This window comes from Rhinolophus sinicus, chromosome 9, assembly GCF_057876585.1.
Source record: "Rhinolophus sinicus isolate RSI-liver-muscle chromosome 9, RSI-T2T, whole genome shotgun sequence".
Taxonomy (NCBI): domain Eukaryota; kingdom Metazoa; phylum Chordata; class Mammalia; order Chiroptera; family Rhinolophidae; genus Rhinolophus; species Rhinolophus sinicus.
The window spans coordinates 2095598-2115874 of record NC_142509.1 but is presented as its reverse complement, the minus strand read 5'-3'; the positions used below and the strand labels follow the sequence as shown (position 1 = coordinate 2115874).

At 36.0% G+C, this 20277-nt stretch overlaps 1 protein-coding gene across 1 annotated transcript; it reads right to left on the bottom strand.

Moving 5' to 3' along the window:
* Window positions 1-3963: 3963 nt before the first annotated feature.
* On the bottom strand, window positions 3964-19075 carry SC5D (sterol-C5-desaturase). The gene is made up of 7 exons (XM_019719879.3): window positions 18921-19075; window positions 18664-18775; window positions 10090-10307; window positions 9207-9339; window positions 7519-7619; window positions 4863-7169; window positions 3964-4746 (listed from the first exon to the last, which is right to left on the bottom strand). Exons 3-6 carry the CDS (start codon window positions 10297-10299, stop codon window positions 6714-6716), a joined length of 900 nt encoding a protein of 299 aa, XP_019575438.2. The 5' UTR covers window positions 10300-10307; window positions 18664-18775; window positions 18921-19075; the 3' UTR covers window positions 3964-4746; window positions 4863-6713.
* Window positions 19076-20277: the final 1202 nt, after the last annotated feature.

Here is a 20277-nt window from a genome sequence, read left to right as displayed (position 1 = left end):
AGGGGCTAGTATCCAGAATATACAAGGAACTCATGCAACTCAACAACAAAGAAACAAACAACCCAATTGAAAAATGGGCAGAGGACTTGAAGAGACATTTCTCCAAAGAGGACATACAAATGGCAAATAGACATATGAAAAAATGCTCAACATCACTAATCATCAGAGAAATGCAAATCAAAACCACAATGAGATATCACCTCACTCCAGTCAGAATGGCTATCATCAACAAGACAAACAATAACAAATGTTGGAGAGGCTGTGGAGAAAAAGGAACCCTCATACACTGTTGGTGGGAATGCAGACTGGTGCAGCCGTTATGGAAGGCAGTGTGGAGGTTTCTCAAAGAATTACGAATAGAATTGCCATATGACCCAGCAATCCCTCTTCTGGGTATCTACCCAAAAAATCTGAAAACATTTAGAGATAAAGACACGTGTGCTCCAATGTTCATTGCAGCTTTGTTTACGGTGGCCAAGACATGGAAACAACCAAAATGTCCTTCGATAGATGAATGGATGAAGAAGTTGTGGTATATATACACAATGGAATACTATTCGGCGGTAAGAAAAGATGATATAGGAACATTTGTGACAACATGGATGGATCTTGAGAGAGTAATGCTGAGCGAAACAAGTCAGACAGAAAAAGCAGAGAACCATGTGATTTCACTGATATGTGGTATATAAACCAAGAACAACAAAAGAACAAGACAAACAAATGAGAAACAGAAACTCATAGACACAGACAATAGTTTAGTGGTTGCCAGAGGGTAACGGGGGCGGGGGGAGGGGGGCGGGAGATGAGGGTAAGGGGGATCGAATATATGGTGATGGAAAGAGAACTGACTCTGGGTGGTGAACACACAATGGGATTTATAGATGATGTAATACAGAATTGTACACCTGAAATCGATGTAATTTTACTAACAATTGTCACCCCAATAAATTTAATTTAAAAAAAAAAAAAAAAAAAAAAAAGAATAAAGCTTCAGGTCTATCAACCATGACCAAAATACAATAACCAAATCTCAAACAATGAATAAGGTTTTAATACCACAAAGCTAACACCATGGCCTCAATTATGTTTCAGTTCCAGACTCATGAGAGTGGAACAGTCTCACGGATCACATCCCCTGAAAACCAGACAGAACATGCCATGACTGACACCAGGACCTGAAGCCATAATCAATTGCTCCCTGCCTGAGCCCCGACCTGTCAGTAGAGCCCCCAGTCCTAGTTCCCACAGTAACCATGATGAATGAATTTTCCTTTATATAACCTAACCACTAGAGGCCACCTGGGAGCCAGGATTTTGAGAGCAATAGCCCACCTATGGCTCTGGAGTTGGCACCAACTCCTTAAATAAACCTTTACTTTCTTTGCTACAAACTCCTGCTTGTGTTTTCTTTGGGCTTGGATGCATGTAGGCAAGTGGACCCCTTTGAGCCTGCAGTAACATAAATGCATCTCAAAATATGGCAAGCTAAAGAAACTAAACACGAGTACTTACCACCTGATTCCATTCATATGAAATTCTAGAATAGGCAAAATTGATCTCCAGTGACAGAAAATGGATTAGTGGTTACCTAGGACTGGGGACAGAGGACTGGGAACAGACTGCAAATGGAGATAAAACTTTTTCTGGTGAAGAAAATGTTCTGTATCTTGATTGGGGTGGTGGTTACATGGTGTACACATTTGTCAAAGCTCATTGAATTATATATAGTTAAAATGGGTACATTTTATTGTAAGTCAATTATACCTCCATTAAGTTGATTAAAAGAAAAAAGATCTTAATGAAGGGGCAGACAAAAGTCATTACAATTGCTGTCAAATAGTAGAATGTGCACTAAATTTCTAGGTTCTTACTTGTTTCTTTGATAGCATATCAGATGGCTGTTTTCATCTAAGTAAATGGCTTAGTACAATTACAATCTTAAAATAGACGAAGGCATAAAAAATAACACGAGAAGTGATTAAGTCTATAGTATGAATACTTCAATATTTGAATGACTAACTTTTGATATCATTATACTATTTTGTGTTTAAGTATGTTAAAGTATGTTTGAATCATGAGTTTTCAAGGAGGCTAAGAAAAATCCATTAAGTATACAAGTCTGCCTTTTGGGGGGATGAAATAAAATACATTAAATCTCTTGTCAAATGTTTAAGAAAATGTGATTAATGATTAATCAAGTAAATAATGTTAAATGTTTAGAATTTGATTTACCAATTTTGAGTTGTTAATCAAAGAAATGAAAATTTCTTACTTTTATACAAATTGTATCTTAATATCTCCAAGTTGAGCTTAGAGATTTAAGAAAAACTGTTTTACATGTATTTTAATAAAACAAATATTAATTAAAACAAGCATTTATAAGTGTTTTTCTTTCCATACCCAAATCCTGCTTTGACAGTAAAGCTCATTGACAATATGGTTCAAACAATACTTCCTTCTTGTCTTTCTTAAATTTATTTCTCTTTTCCGGGAAGCTAAGTTTCTTACTCTTTACCTCAAAATCTTATAGACTGCTTTTATGGTTTATAGCAACACATTTTTCAAGTCAAATTATTTAACAACAAATAATTTAGATATCTTTCAATTCTTACAAAGAAAACTTACAGGAAATAATGTAATGTTTTACATTATTGAACTATCTCAAGTTCACCTCGTGTTTCTCACCCTCCAATTTTAAGGTGAAAGTATCTAGGCTTTTTTCTCCCTGCGATTGATTTCTACTTAGGGTCTTCCCGAGGCATAATGACAGTACTCATTGACCCTAGAAAGAGGTATCAAGCAGTTTACATGAATAAAAGCCTCCATTGACATTTGTGTTTCTAATTTATTTAATCTTATTAGTTAGGTAGTATTTTCATTAATTTACAGATGGAGAGACCAAGGTCATGCAACCTGCCAAATGCAGTATTCAAATTGTTTAATTCCAAAGCTCTTCGCTTCTACAGTTCCTCTGAGATGAATTACATTTCAGCCAAAGTTATAGATTATATCCTCCTAGATTTGTCATTTCTTTGTGTAATCAAACAATTGTGAGGATTTTTTTGTAATCCAGAACACTATGTTATATTACTCCAGATTCATTTACCCCTCTAATCTGTACCCATATTACTGATTCACATGAGGTCTGAATCCAGAGTACTGGTAGGTTTTGTTTCCAGTGGACAGTGTGACTTTGAGTGAGAAAAAAAGAATAGTCTATCCTTGATGTAGGAACTGTCTTTGTCCTTTAGTTCTCTTTGTGACTGCCCCAAGGCACACAGCAAATGTCAGCTAGTGAATAAATGGGAAACAAATTGTTGGCTAAAAAAGCAGTGTTTAACAAGAGTCTGGGATTGGGGGGAAGCCGGATGGTTCAGTTGGTTCTAGAGCACAAGCTCCCAACAACAAGGTTGCTGGTTCAATTTCTGCATGGGATGGTGGGCTGTGCCCCCTGCAACCAAAGATTGAAAACGGCCAGAGGGTAAGGGGTGAGGGGGGTGGGAGATGAGGGTAAGGGGGACCAAATATATGGTGATGGAAGGAGAACTGACTGGGTAGTGAACACACAATGGGATTTATAGATGATGTAATATAGAACTGTACATCTGAAATCTATGTAATTTTACTAACAATTGTCACCCCAATAAACTTTAAAATAAATAAATAAATAAATAAATAAATAAATAAATAAATAAATAAAAAGATTGAAAACGGCCACTGGACTTGGAGCTGAGCTATGTCCTTCACAACTAGATTGAAGGACAATGACTTGGAGCTGATAGGCCCTGGAGAAACACACTGTTCCCCCCCAGTAAAAATTAAAAATTAAAAAAAAAGAAAAAGTAGCTTCCTTAAAAAAAAAAAAGAGTCTGGGATTAAATATTTGCACCCAGTGCAGTGTGTGACATGTAGGAGTTCATTAAATATTTATTGAAGAGAATGGCATTTCCTCCATTTCAGTCATTCATTCAGCAAAGTATTTATTAAACCTCAACCATATCGTGAGCATTCTGTAAGGCACATGGTTAATACAATGACAATTCATTCACACATGGTTTTTAATTTGAAGGAATCTGGGATCTAGAATAAATAGGGTACACATAACAATGATGAAAGAAAGCAGTAAATGCTGATATAAGACTGCCAGTCAAGTGTTTTGAGCTTGAAGTTAGGAAGACAAGGAAAGGAAGTTCTTTTCCTCTTATGTTTGTTTCTTTGGACAGCTTTTCTCATGCTCTCCTTGGCAACGAATCTCACGGCCTCAAACTTTTCTTCTGAGTTAATCCCAAATATCTTTGTTCTGATTTGTCTCCCTACTTTCCATCTTCCTCCCAGATATCATCTCTATATAAACAACCTGCCTGCACTATAAACTCCATTTACTAACACTGAACTCATAATTCCCTCCCAAATCTGTCTCTGACTCCTTGAAGATGGGAGGGAAAAGAAACATGATACAGGGTGATGAGAAAGAGGAACTCACAGTATTCAGACAAAGGGAAACAGGGAGACAGACACAGGGAGGAAGACAAGGATTCAGTAAAGGTCTCTGGGTTTTGTACCACCTCCATCCATTTCCCAATTTCTAACATAAAAGTGCAAAATATAATCTTGATTTTCCCTTTCTACCCTATAAGTTTGAAAAAAGTCTTTCACTTGATATTCCTATGGGGGGAATTTAGATCTTCACTTCCATGAATATTCTCTGAGCTCCTCTAAGGGCAAATAGGAGAATGTGATGGTAGTCTACAAAAAAAAAAAAAAAAAAAAAAAAAAAAAAGTTAGGACTGTTTCACATAATACTGCTTAATAAGACCAGATTTTAAGAAAAAGTATAGCAGGGCGGAGACTAGTTTGATTACCTTTGAGGAAGCTTCCCTGTCTCCATCAGTTATGTCCTTTCTGTTCTGTTAGCTACACGGGAAGAAGAATCTAGAGGAAACTTTAACACTCATAATTGGAGTTATGGAATTAAAGACACAAAGACAACCAGTGAGTGGATAACTTGAAATAGTTTTGAGTTCATTTATCTCTGCAATAATTTTATGGGACACCTCAAAAAGAGGGGAATAAATTACGTGGGTATGGCAAATTGGTTAATGGTTCAAGAAACTGTCATCCCAGCTACACAATTAGACACATTTCCCAGATTCTCATACTTAAGTAAGACAAATATTGTAACAGTAACTCAAAGAGAAAACAAAAACATTTTTTTCTGGATCCCAAGCATTAAGTTTTACGACTGGTCTCCTGCTAAAACATTCAAATCTAATAAAAATATGAAACATAAAAAGAAAGTGATACCTTCCTTCTCTCTTTCTCCCTCTTGACATTGAGCATTTGGGGACATTCTAAAACAGTTTTGACAACGCACATCATTTTTGTGGTTTCGAATTAATATAAAATTTGTACAAAGAATACTTTGTGCTGTTACAATATTCAACCGATACAGCTTTATAACATAATCAACTTTTATTGATTTTATATAAATCGTTTATAGAATGTCTTTGCAAATCATTTTTTCCAATATATTTATGTTACAACAAACAAGATTTCTTTATAAAAATATTTGTCAAATCTTTTTGCAGAGGAAGTGGGGTAAAGTGAAGGGAGAAGCAGGAGAATAATACGTATTTCAAAACTAATCTTCAGTGTTAGGTCTAAATATTTGGCAATTACTCCCTTTTATAGAAAATTAAAGGTTTGTAATATTGAAACATCAAAAGTGCAGTGCATCAATTTAATTAAAAAATCAGTAGTGTCAAATATATTATTTGGGCATCAAACTTCCCGTTTTAACTACAGCAGTTAATTAGTTATTGTCGTCAATCTCTTACTGTGCCTAATTTATAAATTAAACTTTATCATAACTATATATGTATAGAAAAAATATAGTATATATAGTGTTTGGAGCTATCTGCAATTTCAGGCATCGACTGGGGTCTTGGAATATATCTCCGATGAATAAGAGGAGACTACTATATGTTCAGATTTACATATTTTTAGACTTATTAAATAATGGTTTTATATAATAACCATCAAAATCTGTAGTTAAATAACCCCAGATCTGGATTAAATTGTGGTAGTATCAATTATTTTTTAAAATTCCAATTTACTCATTCATCAGGAAAATGTAATATTTGACAATGTTCCCAGAGAATAAGCTTCCTATGTATAGGAAGTGATAATCTAATTACTCCTGCTATGTATCAGGTCATTTACAATGCCACTAATATATCAGTATTTTTTTCCACAATGATGTTTCCACTTGAACAAATCATACCAATACTGAAGATGTAATCATTCCTGAAACAAGGAACCATCTTTATATTAGTATTTCTTTGTTATGGTACTTAGTCTTGGTATTAATAAGCACAATGAATTTTTCTTAATGGATATGGTAGACTAAGACGAAAGGGCATAACCTAGTTTCCTCAATACTTTATTCTCTATCTTTTTGAAATGGTTGTTGAGACTACACAAATTACAAAGCTGCTGGATAGAAAGACACAAGTTGTTTCTTAGGCCAACATCTAGTATTTTAAGCATGAGGTTAAAATCATGGTGCTCACCTTGACCTACCATTACGATCATTCCTCAGCAGTACCCACAATGTTGATTTTCAAATGATATCATTTACTCGCTGTCTCTTGGCTGTATGTAGATTATTTTTCCTTATTAAAAATATTAATATTTAATAATTGGGCAATAATCTACTCAGTCTTTGTAAACTCACCATTGAATAATTTTTCATTTTTACAACCATTTCCTGCATGGTCTTTGCACTTTTCTTCTGTCATCTTCTTCACATAATTTAGTGGTCCCTTCCCCTCAAAGGAGGAAGGATTTTTGAACGAGCCTCCAATTCTATCCCACAATGTGAAATACTGTCCATAGTTATAGTCAAAGAACATGTGGTGGTCTGTATGATGAGCTGAGCCATTAATAAATGGCTGTAAGATTTGGGGGACACGAAAATCACCATCATGAATAGAAATTGTCCAGATATTGACCAAGATGTACAAACCTAAATAAACCACCTTGTGTAATGGAAAGATAAAAGGGTATATATGATAAGGCAGACTTTGAAGGAAGCCATCCACAGGGTGAAAAGCATGACTTGCAAATGGAGTAGGAATCTTCCAGATATGATGAGGTTTATGTATGCGCTATATAAGAAAAAAAACACCATTACCATCACATATTTTACCCCATGCAACATTCAACTTGGTATTTCATATTCATGTATGAAATGACCTAACTAAAAAATCCCTTTGAAATTAGCCAAATCACTTTATAAAATGCCTTCCTTCTTTACCGCCAAATAGTAAAATTTTAACACAAACCCTCCAAACCCATAAAGAACACAAACAAAATGTACCTGGTACGTGTTATGACTATGGCTGTGTAAGTATTTAATATAGTTGGAGGAAATTCTTGGAAATAGAGAACAGAATTTATAAACATATACTGCTAAAATGTATATATATTTTTTCTTTCCCCTACAAATGACTTTACCTTATATACAAGCCTATGATGAAGGCCTCTGTGAATCCAGTAGATCAGCATGTCAGTGAAAAACAGGAAGGACAGAATACTAACAATGAGTTGAAACCAACCTAGAAGTGATATGACAGAATCAAGAGTCAGCATTTACTTTTTATACGTCTAAATGCAAAATACGATCCTAAACTCAAACACTATAAACTATCTGTTTTGGCTGATTCACCACATTATAAATTAATCTCCCTTGACTCTCTGGAACCTGTTCATTTCCTCACGTCTCTCATATAAAAACTGGAAGTGTCCCATCTAAAATATTTCTTAATTAAACTATTAAGATATTAATGAGACAGAAAAAGAATATCCCTGAGGTATCTTTATTATTTAAATCTCTGAGGATAATGCTATTTAATAATTTTCCTTCATAAACATATCTTTACATATTATCTCCCTGCTTAGAATTTTATTTTCCATTAAATACCTTCAGCTGAACATTTACTCCATAACCTAACCCTCTTTGATCTTTCCAACCTTACCTGTTCCTAGAGTAACCAGGCCGGTTTACTCGATGTCCTCCCAACATCTTGAAAGTATTAACTTTGTACCTTTACTCATACCATTGCACATATTTAGAACGCCCTTCCTCCTTTTATTTTCACTTACAATCCTACCCACTTTTCAAAGCCTACTCAATTCATCACCTTAGTGTGTGATTTTTGTTCCCTTCTTTAACTAACTAAACTGTTACTTAGAAAGCACGGGTGCTGATGCCAGCAATCCTGGGTTCCAGTCCCACATCCACCATGTATTTGTGGAGTAACCTGGGCAAGTTACTGAAATTCTCTGTATGCTTAATGTACTCACCTATAAAAGGAGCATAATAAACGTCCCTACCTCATAGAACTGATGTAGAATAAAACGGTCTGATATACATGAATAGCTTAAAACTGTAGCTGGTACTTATTAACATTTAATAAATGTTAACTATTATTCTTACTTTGTAATACCAGATATTAGAAATGTATCTGGATGAACTAATTTCAGAATTTCACAAAAATTTTGTTTAGTTAGTGCAGGACTGTTTATAATAGACAAAAAGGAAAAATCTAAAGGTCTAAAAATCAGAGATCATTTAAATAAACTATGGCTATCTATATATGAGAGACTACAATATACTACGTAATGCCAACACTTACACACATGAAAATATGGGCATATATATTGCTAAGAGAAATATATTTTCTGGTTTTCTATAATTGTCGTGTATTACTTAAAGTTTTTTTTTTTTTTTTTAGAAGTTTGAATTCAATACAGATAATGCTGTGTTTCCCCGAAAATAAGACCGGGCCTTAATTAATTTTTGGTCCAAAAGACGCATTAAGGCTTATGTTCAGGGAATGTCATCCTGAAAAATCATGCTAGGGCTTATTTTCCGATTAGGTCTTATTTTCGGGGAAATACAGTAGGAAATGAATGTGAAAGTCTATATCTGATCACATCGATCTTCCCCGAGGCACAATTTCATCTAAAAGACTTTAAAATTGATAGATAAACTTAAAGACATGTATACATGTGGTAAGACATGTGCATAAAAACAGAACATTAAAAAACAACGGAACAATTTGTCATTATTTTAAAAAAAGAAGTAGATTTGTTTCTTTAGAAATACCAATCTGTGCCTGACATCCTCATTATTTACTTACCACTTGGAAACTCTCCTATGTCATCATATAATTTGCTGTAACCTCTCAACTCGAGCATGAACAATGAAACAGTGGGAATACTTATCCACGGTAATGCCTGGACAGTAAACACAATTTCTCGATAGACTTGATTCTGAAAACAAAATTTCCACCACTTAAAAATCACAAAATCTACATTAAGCAAAACTAGAATAAAATTGTTTTAGATTGGATTTTTTAAATCTCTTTTATATGAAGGAGCTTACCTGCAAATTGTTTCGATTAAAATGTTAGTATGTAGGAATGGGTGTGTAAGAAAAACATTCCTTTTGTACTGAGCAAAAAAACATTAAATACTTTAAATTCTCAAACTTTTTCTCTTTCCCACAAAATTTGTATTCATTTGTGTCATAATTAACTTCCACCCCTATCCCTCTCTATTTGTTTCCCCCAGTCCTTGGAGACTTGTATTTGACAAATTCAAATAACTGAAATAGAAAAATGATTGTAAACAAATCTAAAACTATTGAGTTTGAATCCTCTATCTACTCAAAGAAAAATATACATAGTAAAAACATATTTCAGTTGATGAAAGTCAAACATAAGATAACTACACAAATGTGTGCATTTATTCATTTATCACTATTAGCAAAGAAATTCTTATTTATGTAACAAGCAAAATACCAAGCTTTTGGTTTAAAAACAAACTTGGATTCATTTATTTGTTTAAAGTAAGGGAAGGAGAAGTGGGATTAGCCCTACCAAAAGTGTCTAACCCATTTAGGGATGGTTTCAAAAACTTTATTTAATGGTTATAACCAGTTTAAACTGAAAATCTCACAAATTCATCACATTGTTATTTTACTGTAACAGTAGTTAAAAAATAGGTAAGAAAATCACTTACCTTTAAAAATTGTGGATGTTTCATTAATGAATGATCGAAGACAAAATAATAGTTCAGTGTTGCAAAGAAGAAATAAAGGATATAAGCACCAAGATTTGTTATAATCAGGAGACTAATAGTTTGTCGGAAGAAGTCATCCTCTGGCCACGTGGCTGGATATATGTATGGTGTGAAAAAATAATAATCTGCAGCATTGAGTACAAGATCCATCTTAGCCCCTAAAGAATAAACATGTGCAACAATTATTAACTCACTTTGACATTTTATTTAAATAAATTTTATTGAGAAATATTGGGGAACAGTATGTTTCTCCAGGGCCCATCAGCTCCAAATTGTTGTCCTTCAATCTAGTTGTGGATGGCGCAGCTCAGCTCCAAGTTCAGTTCCCGTTTTCAATCTTTAGTTGCAGGGGGTGTAGCGCAGCATCCCATGCGGGAATTGAACCAACAACCTTGTTGTTGAGAGCTCGTGCTCTAACCACCTGAGCCATCTGGCTGCCCCTCCGGAAATTCAGCAGCAGCTCATTGTCTTCAATCTAGTTGTGGAGAGCGCAGCTCACTGGCCCATGTGGGAATTAAACCGGCATCCCTGTCATTCAGAGCTCCCGCTCTAACCAACTGAGCCATGTGGCCGCCCCTCACTTTGACATTTTTCAAAGCAAAAAATTTTCAGAAAAATTATATATGAAGTTCCTGCTTTACTAAGCATAAGTAGTGCAAGTCTACTCCTACCAGCATCCCCTAAATGCCATCTTTAGACCTAGAAGGGATCTTAAATATCATCTCTACGCCAATCTCTTCATATCATACACAAGGACACCAAAACTCAGAGAAATTGAGGCCGGGAATTTTTTCTCTAAGGTCTAACATAAGTCCAGATCTAATTCCATCTTAGTGTTCTTTTCTACTATATGCTAGGGTAACATGGCAAGTAAGTAAAAACAAGAAACACAGGGCACAAGTATTCAGGCAAATAGTTTACTCTTTCAGCAGCCTCTCTCTCCTAAAATAATTCATATTTCAAAGATTTTTGCTTCAGTGCTGAAACTTAAGATTAACTCCTTAAAAGGTATCTCTATATTGCCATTATAAGCATAGAAGTCAGGGACTAACTGTTCTTGTGACAAAAGAAAAGGCCACTCTTATTGACAGAACAAAGAGAGACATATTCTTGATGTTAAGAACTAGACTACATTTATTGCTCTCCTTCTAAGCAGTACTCTAGATCAGCGGCTGGCAAATTGTGGCCATGGGCCAAATCCTGAGCCTGTTTCTGTAAAAAAGCTTTACTGGAACACAGCTGTGCCCAGATGTTTATATATTATCTATGGCTGCTTCTCTAGACAGGGTGGAGTCATTACAACTGAGACAGTATGGCCCACAAAGCCTAAGATATTTATTATCAGGCTCTTTAAAGGCAAAGTTTGCCTATTCCTGTTCCAGATGCTTAAACTTTTGAAAAACTTCAGTCAATTAAGCAAATACTTAAGTCTATTCTATAATCATGATCCTGTTGTATAGTTCAGCTTTGGTGAGCTGACCATTGAATCTATCATTTATGATCTACTCCTTCATTCTTCATTGCACTGTTTATAGAGGAAAATGTGTCCAATACTCCAAAACATCTCTCATTTATAATTGAAACTTTTGAACAACAACAACAACAACAAAATACCAGTCTGGAAATTGACTACCCACTTTAAGTTCCAGGTATTCAAATTGCCTTTATCTGCTACTTATTGAGCCACATAAATAAACATTAACTTATGAATTAAAATGGAAAGAAAAACTGAAAATAAAATTTTTCAAATATTTAATTACTTATTTACTATTTCTCATACTAGATTCCCCACTAAATTCCAACAGGGATTTAGAAAGTCTTTAAAAAAATAATATATATTATATATATATATTATATATATTTATATATATAATATATATATATAATATATATCACTATATATCATATACCGGGGGTGCCAAAAATGTATACACAACTTGTATTCATCTTTTGTTATCAGTATCAATTGAGTATTACAATTTTAATACAGTTTTTTCCTTTCTTAAAATGTATATGCATTTTTTTGGCACCCTCTGTATATACGTAGTTTAAAAATAATTGATATAAAAAGATATACAGAGAGAAGTCTCACTTCCAAACATGTCTCTGTACACCACAATGATCATCTTACTTCTAGCCCTCTGGGTAATCATATTTATTAGTTTCTTATGAATCCTTACAATATTTTTAAATGTAAGATCAAACTACAAATATTTATTTCCCTCCTTCTTTACAAAAAGTGACATATTACAAACACTACGACGTTCTTTTCTCTTAACAATGTATCTTGGAGATCTTACCATCATTATATAAAGAACATCCCCTTTTCTGTTTTTAATTAAATACGTAGCTTTATTGATATATAATTCACGTACTCTAAAATTCAACATTTTAGAGTATGATTCAGGAGTTTTCAGCATATTTGCAAAGTTGTGCAATCATCATCACTACCCAGTTTTTGAACATTTTCATCACCTCCAAGAGAAACCCCATACTCCATACTGTTGAGCTTCTTGGATGTGTGGATTAATGTTTGTCATTCATTTTAAGGAATTTTGGGCTACTATTTCTTAAAATAACCTTTTTACCCATTTTTCTTTCTCTTCTCATTGTGGGACTCCCATTATGCTTATGTTGTTATTCTTGATGGTCTCTTCCATGTCTCTGAGGCTCTGTTCATTTTTCTTCATTCTTACTTCCTGCTCCTCAGACTCGATAAATCTCAACTGACCTATTTTCAAGTTCTTGGATTCTTTGGTCTGTCAGCTCAAATCTTATGGTAAGCCTGATGGTTCACTTTAAACTTCAATTATACTTTCAACCCCTGAATTTTTATTTGGTTCTTTTTTAAAAAAAAAAAAAATAATTCTATCACTTTATTGATATACTCTCTATCCGTTGGGGAATTGTTCTCATATTTTCTTTTAGTTATTTAGACATGGTGTTCTTTATAATAGCTGATTTTAAAGTCTTTGTCCAGTAAATCCAGTATCTTGGCTTTCTCAGAGATAGCTTCTATTGACTGATTTTTTTTGTGTGTGTTTAAGCCACACTTACCTATTCCTTTGTGTGTCTCATAATTTTTTTTAAATGGAAAATGGAACATTTTAAATAATATAATGTGGCAGCTCTGGAAATCTGATTCCCCAGGGGTCTCCTTTAGGATTTCATGCTGCTATTGTTGTATAAGTGACTTTCCCAGACTAACTGTACAACACCTGTATTCCTTGTTGTACGCACCTACTGAAGTCTGCTCACAAATGACTAGACAGATTTCCTTAAATGCCTTAAACCAATAAGTCTCCCAGACTTTGCTGAGGTGCTGTGTGTTGGGCCATATGTGCTTCTGTAGGCAGTTTACAACTCTGATTTAGCCTTCATTTCCTGCTTGCACAGACCTGCAAGGTCGGCCAGAAGTGAGAGATCAGGGCCTTCTCCCATCTTTCTTAGGTATGTGCACAGCCCTTTTCATGGGAATCATTCCAGACTCTCAATAAAATGTCAGAGCTTTTCAAAGCCTCCTATGGATATTCCTCAGTGTTTCCTTTTACGTTTTTTGGTCAGGCTCTTGTTAGTGCCAACTGTCACCTGTTGACACAGCTACTGCTTCCTATAGCAGTGGTGTTAAACAATCACTACTGATTGTCTCAACCCTGGGGACAGAACTAGTTACCCCAAGCAAGCTCCAAATCATGTCAAATAAAGATAAGCCCGAGAACAGTTTTTCAGGGAACTGCCAGAAGGGTCAAATAATGAAAATTCTCTGGGTTGGGGCTTTTTGGAGAACTACAAACCTGTCCTGTCATTTCATGGTTGCTAGGCTGCTGTTTTTCAGTTACTGTCGCTGCAAAGCTGTTAGTTTTCAAGGCTACCACAGAGCTGAGAAAAGGGGGATGGAAATAGTGAACGTTAAAATGCCACAAAGCTTACTCTTGTCGCTGAGGTTCAGCTACTTTTCTAGAATAAGCATTTCTAGGATTGTGGTAAACATTTAATTTCTAGAGTTCTAAAAAAGCTGATTTTGACAACTTTTGTCCGTATTTTGTTGCTTTTATACAGAAGCAGATTTTCACAGGTTCTTACTCTGCTATTCTGGACGTCAACACCTCCTCCTTTTTTAATAGTATAGGTCTATCATTCTTTCATAAAACATTTGGTTTCAGATGTATTTTGAAATTCAGAATTTCTAAATTTTTCAAAGTTCAAAACATCTCCGTGATATTAAACACATAAATGTTTGTGTAGAAAATGTATGAATATTCACATTAAATGGGATACACTGTAAATACTAGTACAGTTCATTTATGTACTAATAATTTATATGATTATATGTGTAGTACCAAACTAATAAAAAGTAGAATTGGTGTAGACCTAATAGTACTGTACTACTTCTATTTTTAGAGGAAAATATTGAATAAACTTTCAAATACATACCAAAGTTAAATATCTGTGTATGTATGTGTTCATATACGTGTAATAAATATTCATAAATCTGGTTGCTTAAGGATCTTAGAGATGATACATCAGGTTGGAATTAGACACTGATGATGGGCCAGGATCAGGACACTCAAATGATAAAGCCAGCACTACCCAAGATAGACTTTTGAAAAGATTTCTGCCATTGTCATCTGCCTAATTGACATGTTTCTGCCTAAGCAATTGCTTACCCTAAATGCCTTAAGGAATTTTCCATTTGTATTCACAATGTAGCCATGTAGTCATCATCATTAATGTAGCTATGACCGCCCTCACGCTTAAGTATGTATAACAACCTTTCAGCAGTTTCCAACCAAAGAAACGCATAACACAAGCATCCTGATCAGTGTTCAGCATTTCTTCAGGGTCAGCCTTCCCTGACTTATTTATAGTTTTGGCTGTGAAAATATATGGTGTAATTAATGAAGTCAGGCATCATCTTCTCACGGATGATAAAAAATGTTTCAACATCTTTATCTGCAGGTTAATTTTCAAACCTCATTGGCAGCTAAAATTTTAAGCACTAATTAATGTTGATTGATCAATATCATTTCAAGCATTAGCAATTTTGAAAACAAGATCTTTGTGACTGAACGCTTATAGGAAGTTTTGATTCCTATGCCTCTGTTAACTATTGCAGGCAGTATACTTGCTTTTCCCAGAGTGTAACAGACTTTGGTGAAAAAAAGCTGTATTCCAGTTACAGTGGGGGGAGAATAAATGCTAAACACATTATTTTAACAAAAAGTTGAGGAGAATTCACAAAAGAGCGACCTAGGAATAATTAAACATCTTCAACTGTCTTCCAGTCTAGCCTGCCTAGAGCTTGTACCACCGGCATAAGTGTTACTTTTTGCATAAAGATGCCCAGGTATTTTGTCACTCATTCAAAAACTGCAGATGCTAGCTTTTTCTAATCATTGCCAACTAAAATAATTTTTTATGTTTGGAACATTGGCACCTTCTACAGTCATCAATTTTTACTTAGTATTAAAATCTCTCTCCTGTGGTCACTTTTTTTGTTTTTCGGTTTTCGGTTTTTTTAGGAATGAAAAGCAAGTACAGAACTATTTCATCACCACTGCAAATTTATTCAGCGCTCAGATTTCGACAGATATTATCTTAGCAAATTCATCAAGGTAATGTTTAGCAGAATAACTTTCATCCGCCTTTCAGATATTTTTCATCACACTGTGTCCTAAATTTCTGAATCCTTCCTTCTTGATACTAACAGTCATCTTCAACAGCAGTTCATGATATATTCTAGCTTGTTTCATGATCAACAAAGCAATCAGTGGGATTTATTTACATCCTTGTTGTCAAATTCACTTAATTTAAACATGGTTAGGATCTTCATTTTCTGTCCCACCTAATGGTATCCTATTTTTCATCCGTTTGTGGTCCTCACTGCCAGTGTAAAACTTCAGCAATCTGTCTTTAAGACACATGCGGTGGTTGTTTCCATGCTGTCTTTAGTATGAGGCCTCACGAACTCTTAGAATAGCCCCATGTTCTGTGCTATTACTAATCCTGCATGTTTCATTCATTGTTATTCAAAGGGCTATCTTTAACTATTTTTTTATATTATCACGTGCGACTAAACCCAAAGTAACAAAATAGTACGAACAAACAGCAGAGGCAGGGGTATCTGGTAGATGCACCGAGACACAACGGGCACCTAAGCCAGTTGGAATCAAGCTTTAGTCATCAAATGAGTTTGAATACCAAACTTTAAAAAACAAACAAACAAAAACCTTTTGGTTTTCAGGGATTTCCAGACTTTGAAACTGTGGCTAAAGGACTGTGGGTTTATGTTCCTTTATGTGACTTCACTGCTGTTTATTTAACCTGCATATAGGTATTTGGATAGAATCTAACCTTTTGCTATTACAAACAATGCTACAGTGACCCTACTTGGTAAACTTCTATAAGCAGAGGGCCTAGGTCAAGGAGTAACTGCACTGGTAACTTTGGTCAACATTGTTAAATTGCTCCTCATGGAAGCTGTACTACTTTGCAAGTCCATAGCAATGTAGGATACTGCCTATTTCCATACAAACTTACAAAGAATATCTCAAACTTTTGACTATTCATCAGTCTGATAGCAAAGAAATATCTCAGTGTATATTTAATTTACATTTATCTTACTATGAGTGAGGTTGAACATCATTTCATATAATTAGAATAATTTATATTTTTTCTGTGAATTATCTGTTTTTGTCCATTGATCATTTTCCCACTGGGTTTTTAGTCTCTTAAAATCAAATTCAAGAAACTCTTTATTTATTACCGTTTAGCCCCTTGTTTGTGATGAGTTCAAGTATTTTTTCTCAATTTGTCACAGAAAGAAAAATTTTAATTAATACCAAATGCCAGATGTTGACATATATCCTTCACCATACATTGTTCATTCATTCAAATAACAATTATCAAGCACTACACTAGGTAAAGAGTATATTAAAATGACATAATCTAAATCCATCTTAAAGGTAAAGCAACTACAGAAACAAATAATTACATTAGTATGACACGTTCTATAATAAAGGTATATATGCAAATTCTATGAAATCAGAAAAGACAACACAACTACCTCAGCTTACAGTGGGAGGCCTTGAACAACATACCATAAAGAAAAGGTTAGGGATAGCCACTTCAAATAGCAATAACAACTGCAAAGGAATGGAAAGGTCATGGTACATTCATGGCTCACTGTGGTTGGTGGGTGCCAAACAGTGTGATGGGGTGAACCAGAGGGGAAAAAAAATCTTCAAGGATGAACCTTGGTAAAAGGAAAGTGGTGTTAGACTGAAGGGATCTGATGCCCTGCTGAGGAATTTGGACTTTCATACACAATTGGGAGAAACTAAGGATTTTTGAGTTGGAAAGAGGTATAATCAGATCCACATTTCATAAAAACCATTCCATTAGGAATATGGAGTTTTGATGAGAAGCAGGGAGACTAGTATGGTTGTTTCTATGGTAGATTAAGCCAGAGAAGATGGTAGAATAGATACATTCATTGGAGATTTAGCAAGTGAAAAACACCATAGAATTCAATAACTGATTAGATACTGAAATGTGAAAGAGAGAGAAATCTAGGATGACTATGAGATTTTTATCTTGCCTGAGTACTGTTGCCCCTCCCCCACCCAAATTACTGTTGCAGTAACTGCAGCTGGCACTGCAAAGGTCAAGAAGTCACAGATGAGTTCATCAGACTAACTTCTTTGCCCCTTAAAAAACAAGCTGTGTAGATGTCTGACCACTGTGCTATACACCTGAATAATATTGAATGTCAACTATAATTAAATACACACGCGGGGGGGGGGGGCGGGGGGGGGTATGCAAGTGGGCCACATTGGGCGAGCAGTAGTTCACCATAATCAGAAGTGTCTGGACGCTAATGGTAACCACTCTGAGCACCTCTTGTAATTGCAGAAGTCAAACCTGACTTGTATTCATCTTTTATTACCAGTATATATTGACTGTTACAATTTTAACAGTTTTTTCCTTAAAATGTGTATACACTTTTTTGGCACCCTCTGTGTGTGTATATATATATATATATATATATATATATATAGTAATGGGATGTTGAGTACAGCATAGGGAGTACAATCAATGGAATTCTAACAGCTATATACAATATCAGAGGGTTAGTAGATTTGGGGAGAGGGGTTATCACTTTGTGAGGGGTGTAAATGTCTAACTATTACATTGTTTTGTACCCCTGAAACTAATTTAAAAAATCCCTCCAAGAACAGAAGGAAATCTGGCGCAAAGTAAAGCATTACTGTTCCCTTGGATCAGAGATCCACAATAGCCAACAAAAAATATTTTCTCCACAGCACATCCATGTGTCTGTCTTTCACATTCAGGCCTCCTCGGCGCCTGAAATGTCTCCTCCAGCGGAGCAGAGGCCGCTAACCAGTCGTCTCTGGCCAGAACCCCTCGCCCCAGCCCGCCGCCCGCTAGTCCGCGAGTCCCGCACGCGCCCAGCGCAGCCCTGCAGCCCGTGTTTTCAGGAAGCCTACCTACCCGTCAGTCTCTGCCAGTGGTCAGCGCAGAAGTCCTACCGTCAGGTCAGGTTCACCCTTACACCGCCGGCGCCTGCCCAGGGCCTGGCATCGAGCAGGCATTCACTAAACGTCTGAAGAAGGATGGAAAAGAAAGAGAGACCCTTAACTTCCCCATCTGGGTGCCATCTTTGCTGTTTCTCTCCATCCCTCTTTTCTCTCCGCTCCCGTCCAGCTCAGGCGTATTCCGTTTCCTTCCCTGCCCTCCGGCCATCCTACCTTGAGAGGGTCCCGCGCCGTTGCAGCTGCGGTCCGATCGCAAGCTGCCGGGGCTCGTGAACCCCGTTAGTCTGCTAGCGGGCGCTGCCTGGGAGGCGGAGCGAGACCCACGAGTGCTGAGCCGCCAGCCAATCAGGGGCCGGTAGCATAAGCTGATATGACGGCGGATCGCGCGACCCGGCTGAGCCCGGCTCTCCCAGGTCACGTGGGCGCCGCGCTCTCGGTCCCGCCCCTCTTTTCCTCCTGACAAGGAAGAGCAGAAACCTGATTCAGGTACTGAGGCTGCGTTGAATAGTCTCAGGTTTTTTCGTTTCTTTGCTTTTTAACTGGCACTGACCTCGGTAGCTCAGAGTCTTGTGCCAAGCAGGTTTATCGTATTTGTGGAAACATTCCCAAAAATGATGCTCTACGTTGGGGATATAAATGACATTTCCTTTGAGGTGTGTGTCGGGGGCATTTTCCCTCTCAAGTGAAGGCGGCTCAAATATCTCAGACAATTGCTAATATTAATATTTCTCAACCGGAGTCTGCCCTTTTCATGGAACATTAAATGGCCGGAATCTGGCTGGACCAATTACGTAGGTGTTTAAATGGCAGCAACATTTTCATAGTACAAGTAAAGCAAACCTATGCAGACTAGATGGGAACATCTGTAGATTCCCAGAGAGCTTCGCTTTTGTGTGCATGCGTAGTTTTTATTTTTGTGGTTCTTAGCTTTTATAAACATCAATTACGGTGGTCACACTTGTAAATCGACCTTCCTGGGAGCCGCAGTGTAGTGGTTCTCAAAGTCCAACCGACAGCATCAACATCATCTGAGAATTGACTGGAAACACCAGAGCTGCCGAATCAGAAAAGAAACTCTGGGAGGGCCCCAGGAATCTGTTTTAACATTAGAGTGATTCTAATGTTTGATAAAGTTTAAGAACCACTGCGCTAGTGAACTTGACCAATCAGAAGAAAATCTGACTAGTTTAATTTTGCTCTCTCTAGAGTAATACATAGAACAAAATACAGGAAAGTGGAACATGACTAAGTTTGGGAAAAATCGCTTCTATTTCCTTATAAGACCATGAGAAGTGCTACAATGTAAGGGGAGTAGTTATTAGACTCCAATCATTAAAACCTCCTATATCATTGTTGTTTTAAATATCTGTGGCTTGCCTCCTACCTTAAAAAAAAGTCAACATATGTTAGTGTCAGATCTACAACACTTGATATTTGTATATATTGTGAAATTGCTTCCTACTTTCTAAATCACATTTCTTCTCCTTTCTTTCCTTTGTTACCATTCTTATTTCATCCTTTAATTTTTTAGATTAAGATTTTTGTATTCATATCTGGAGAAAATAAAAAT

Coding starts and splice junctions, on each gene's coding strand:
- SC5D (XM_019719879.3), bottom strand. CDS start 10,299: ATGGATCTTGTACTCAATGCTGCAGATTATTATTTTTTCACACCATAC. Junction 9,340..10,089: donor AACATCCACAATTTTTAAAG/GTAAGTGATTTT, acceptor TTTTGTTTTCAG/AATCAAGTCTATCGAGAAAT. Junction 7,170..7,518: donor ATCATAGGCTTGTATATAAG/GTAAAGTCATTT, acceptor TTTCTTATATAG/CGCATACATAAACCTCATCA.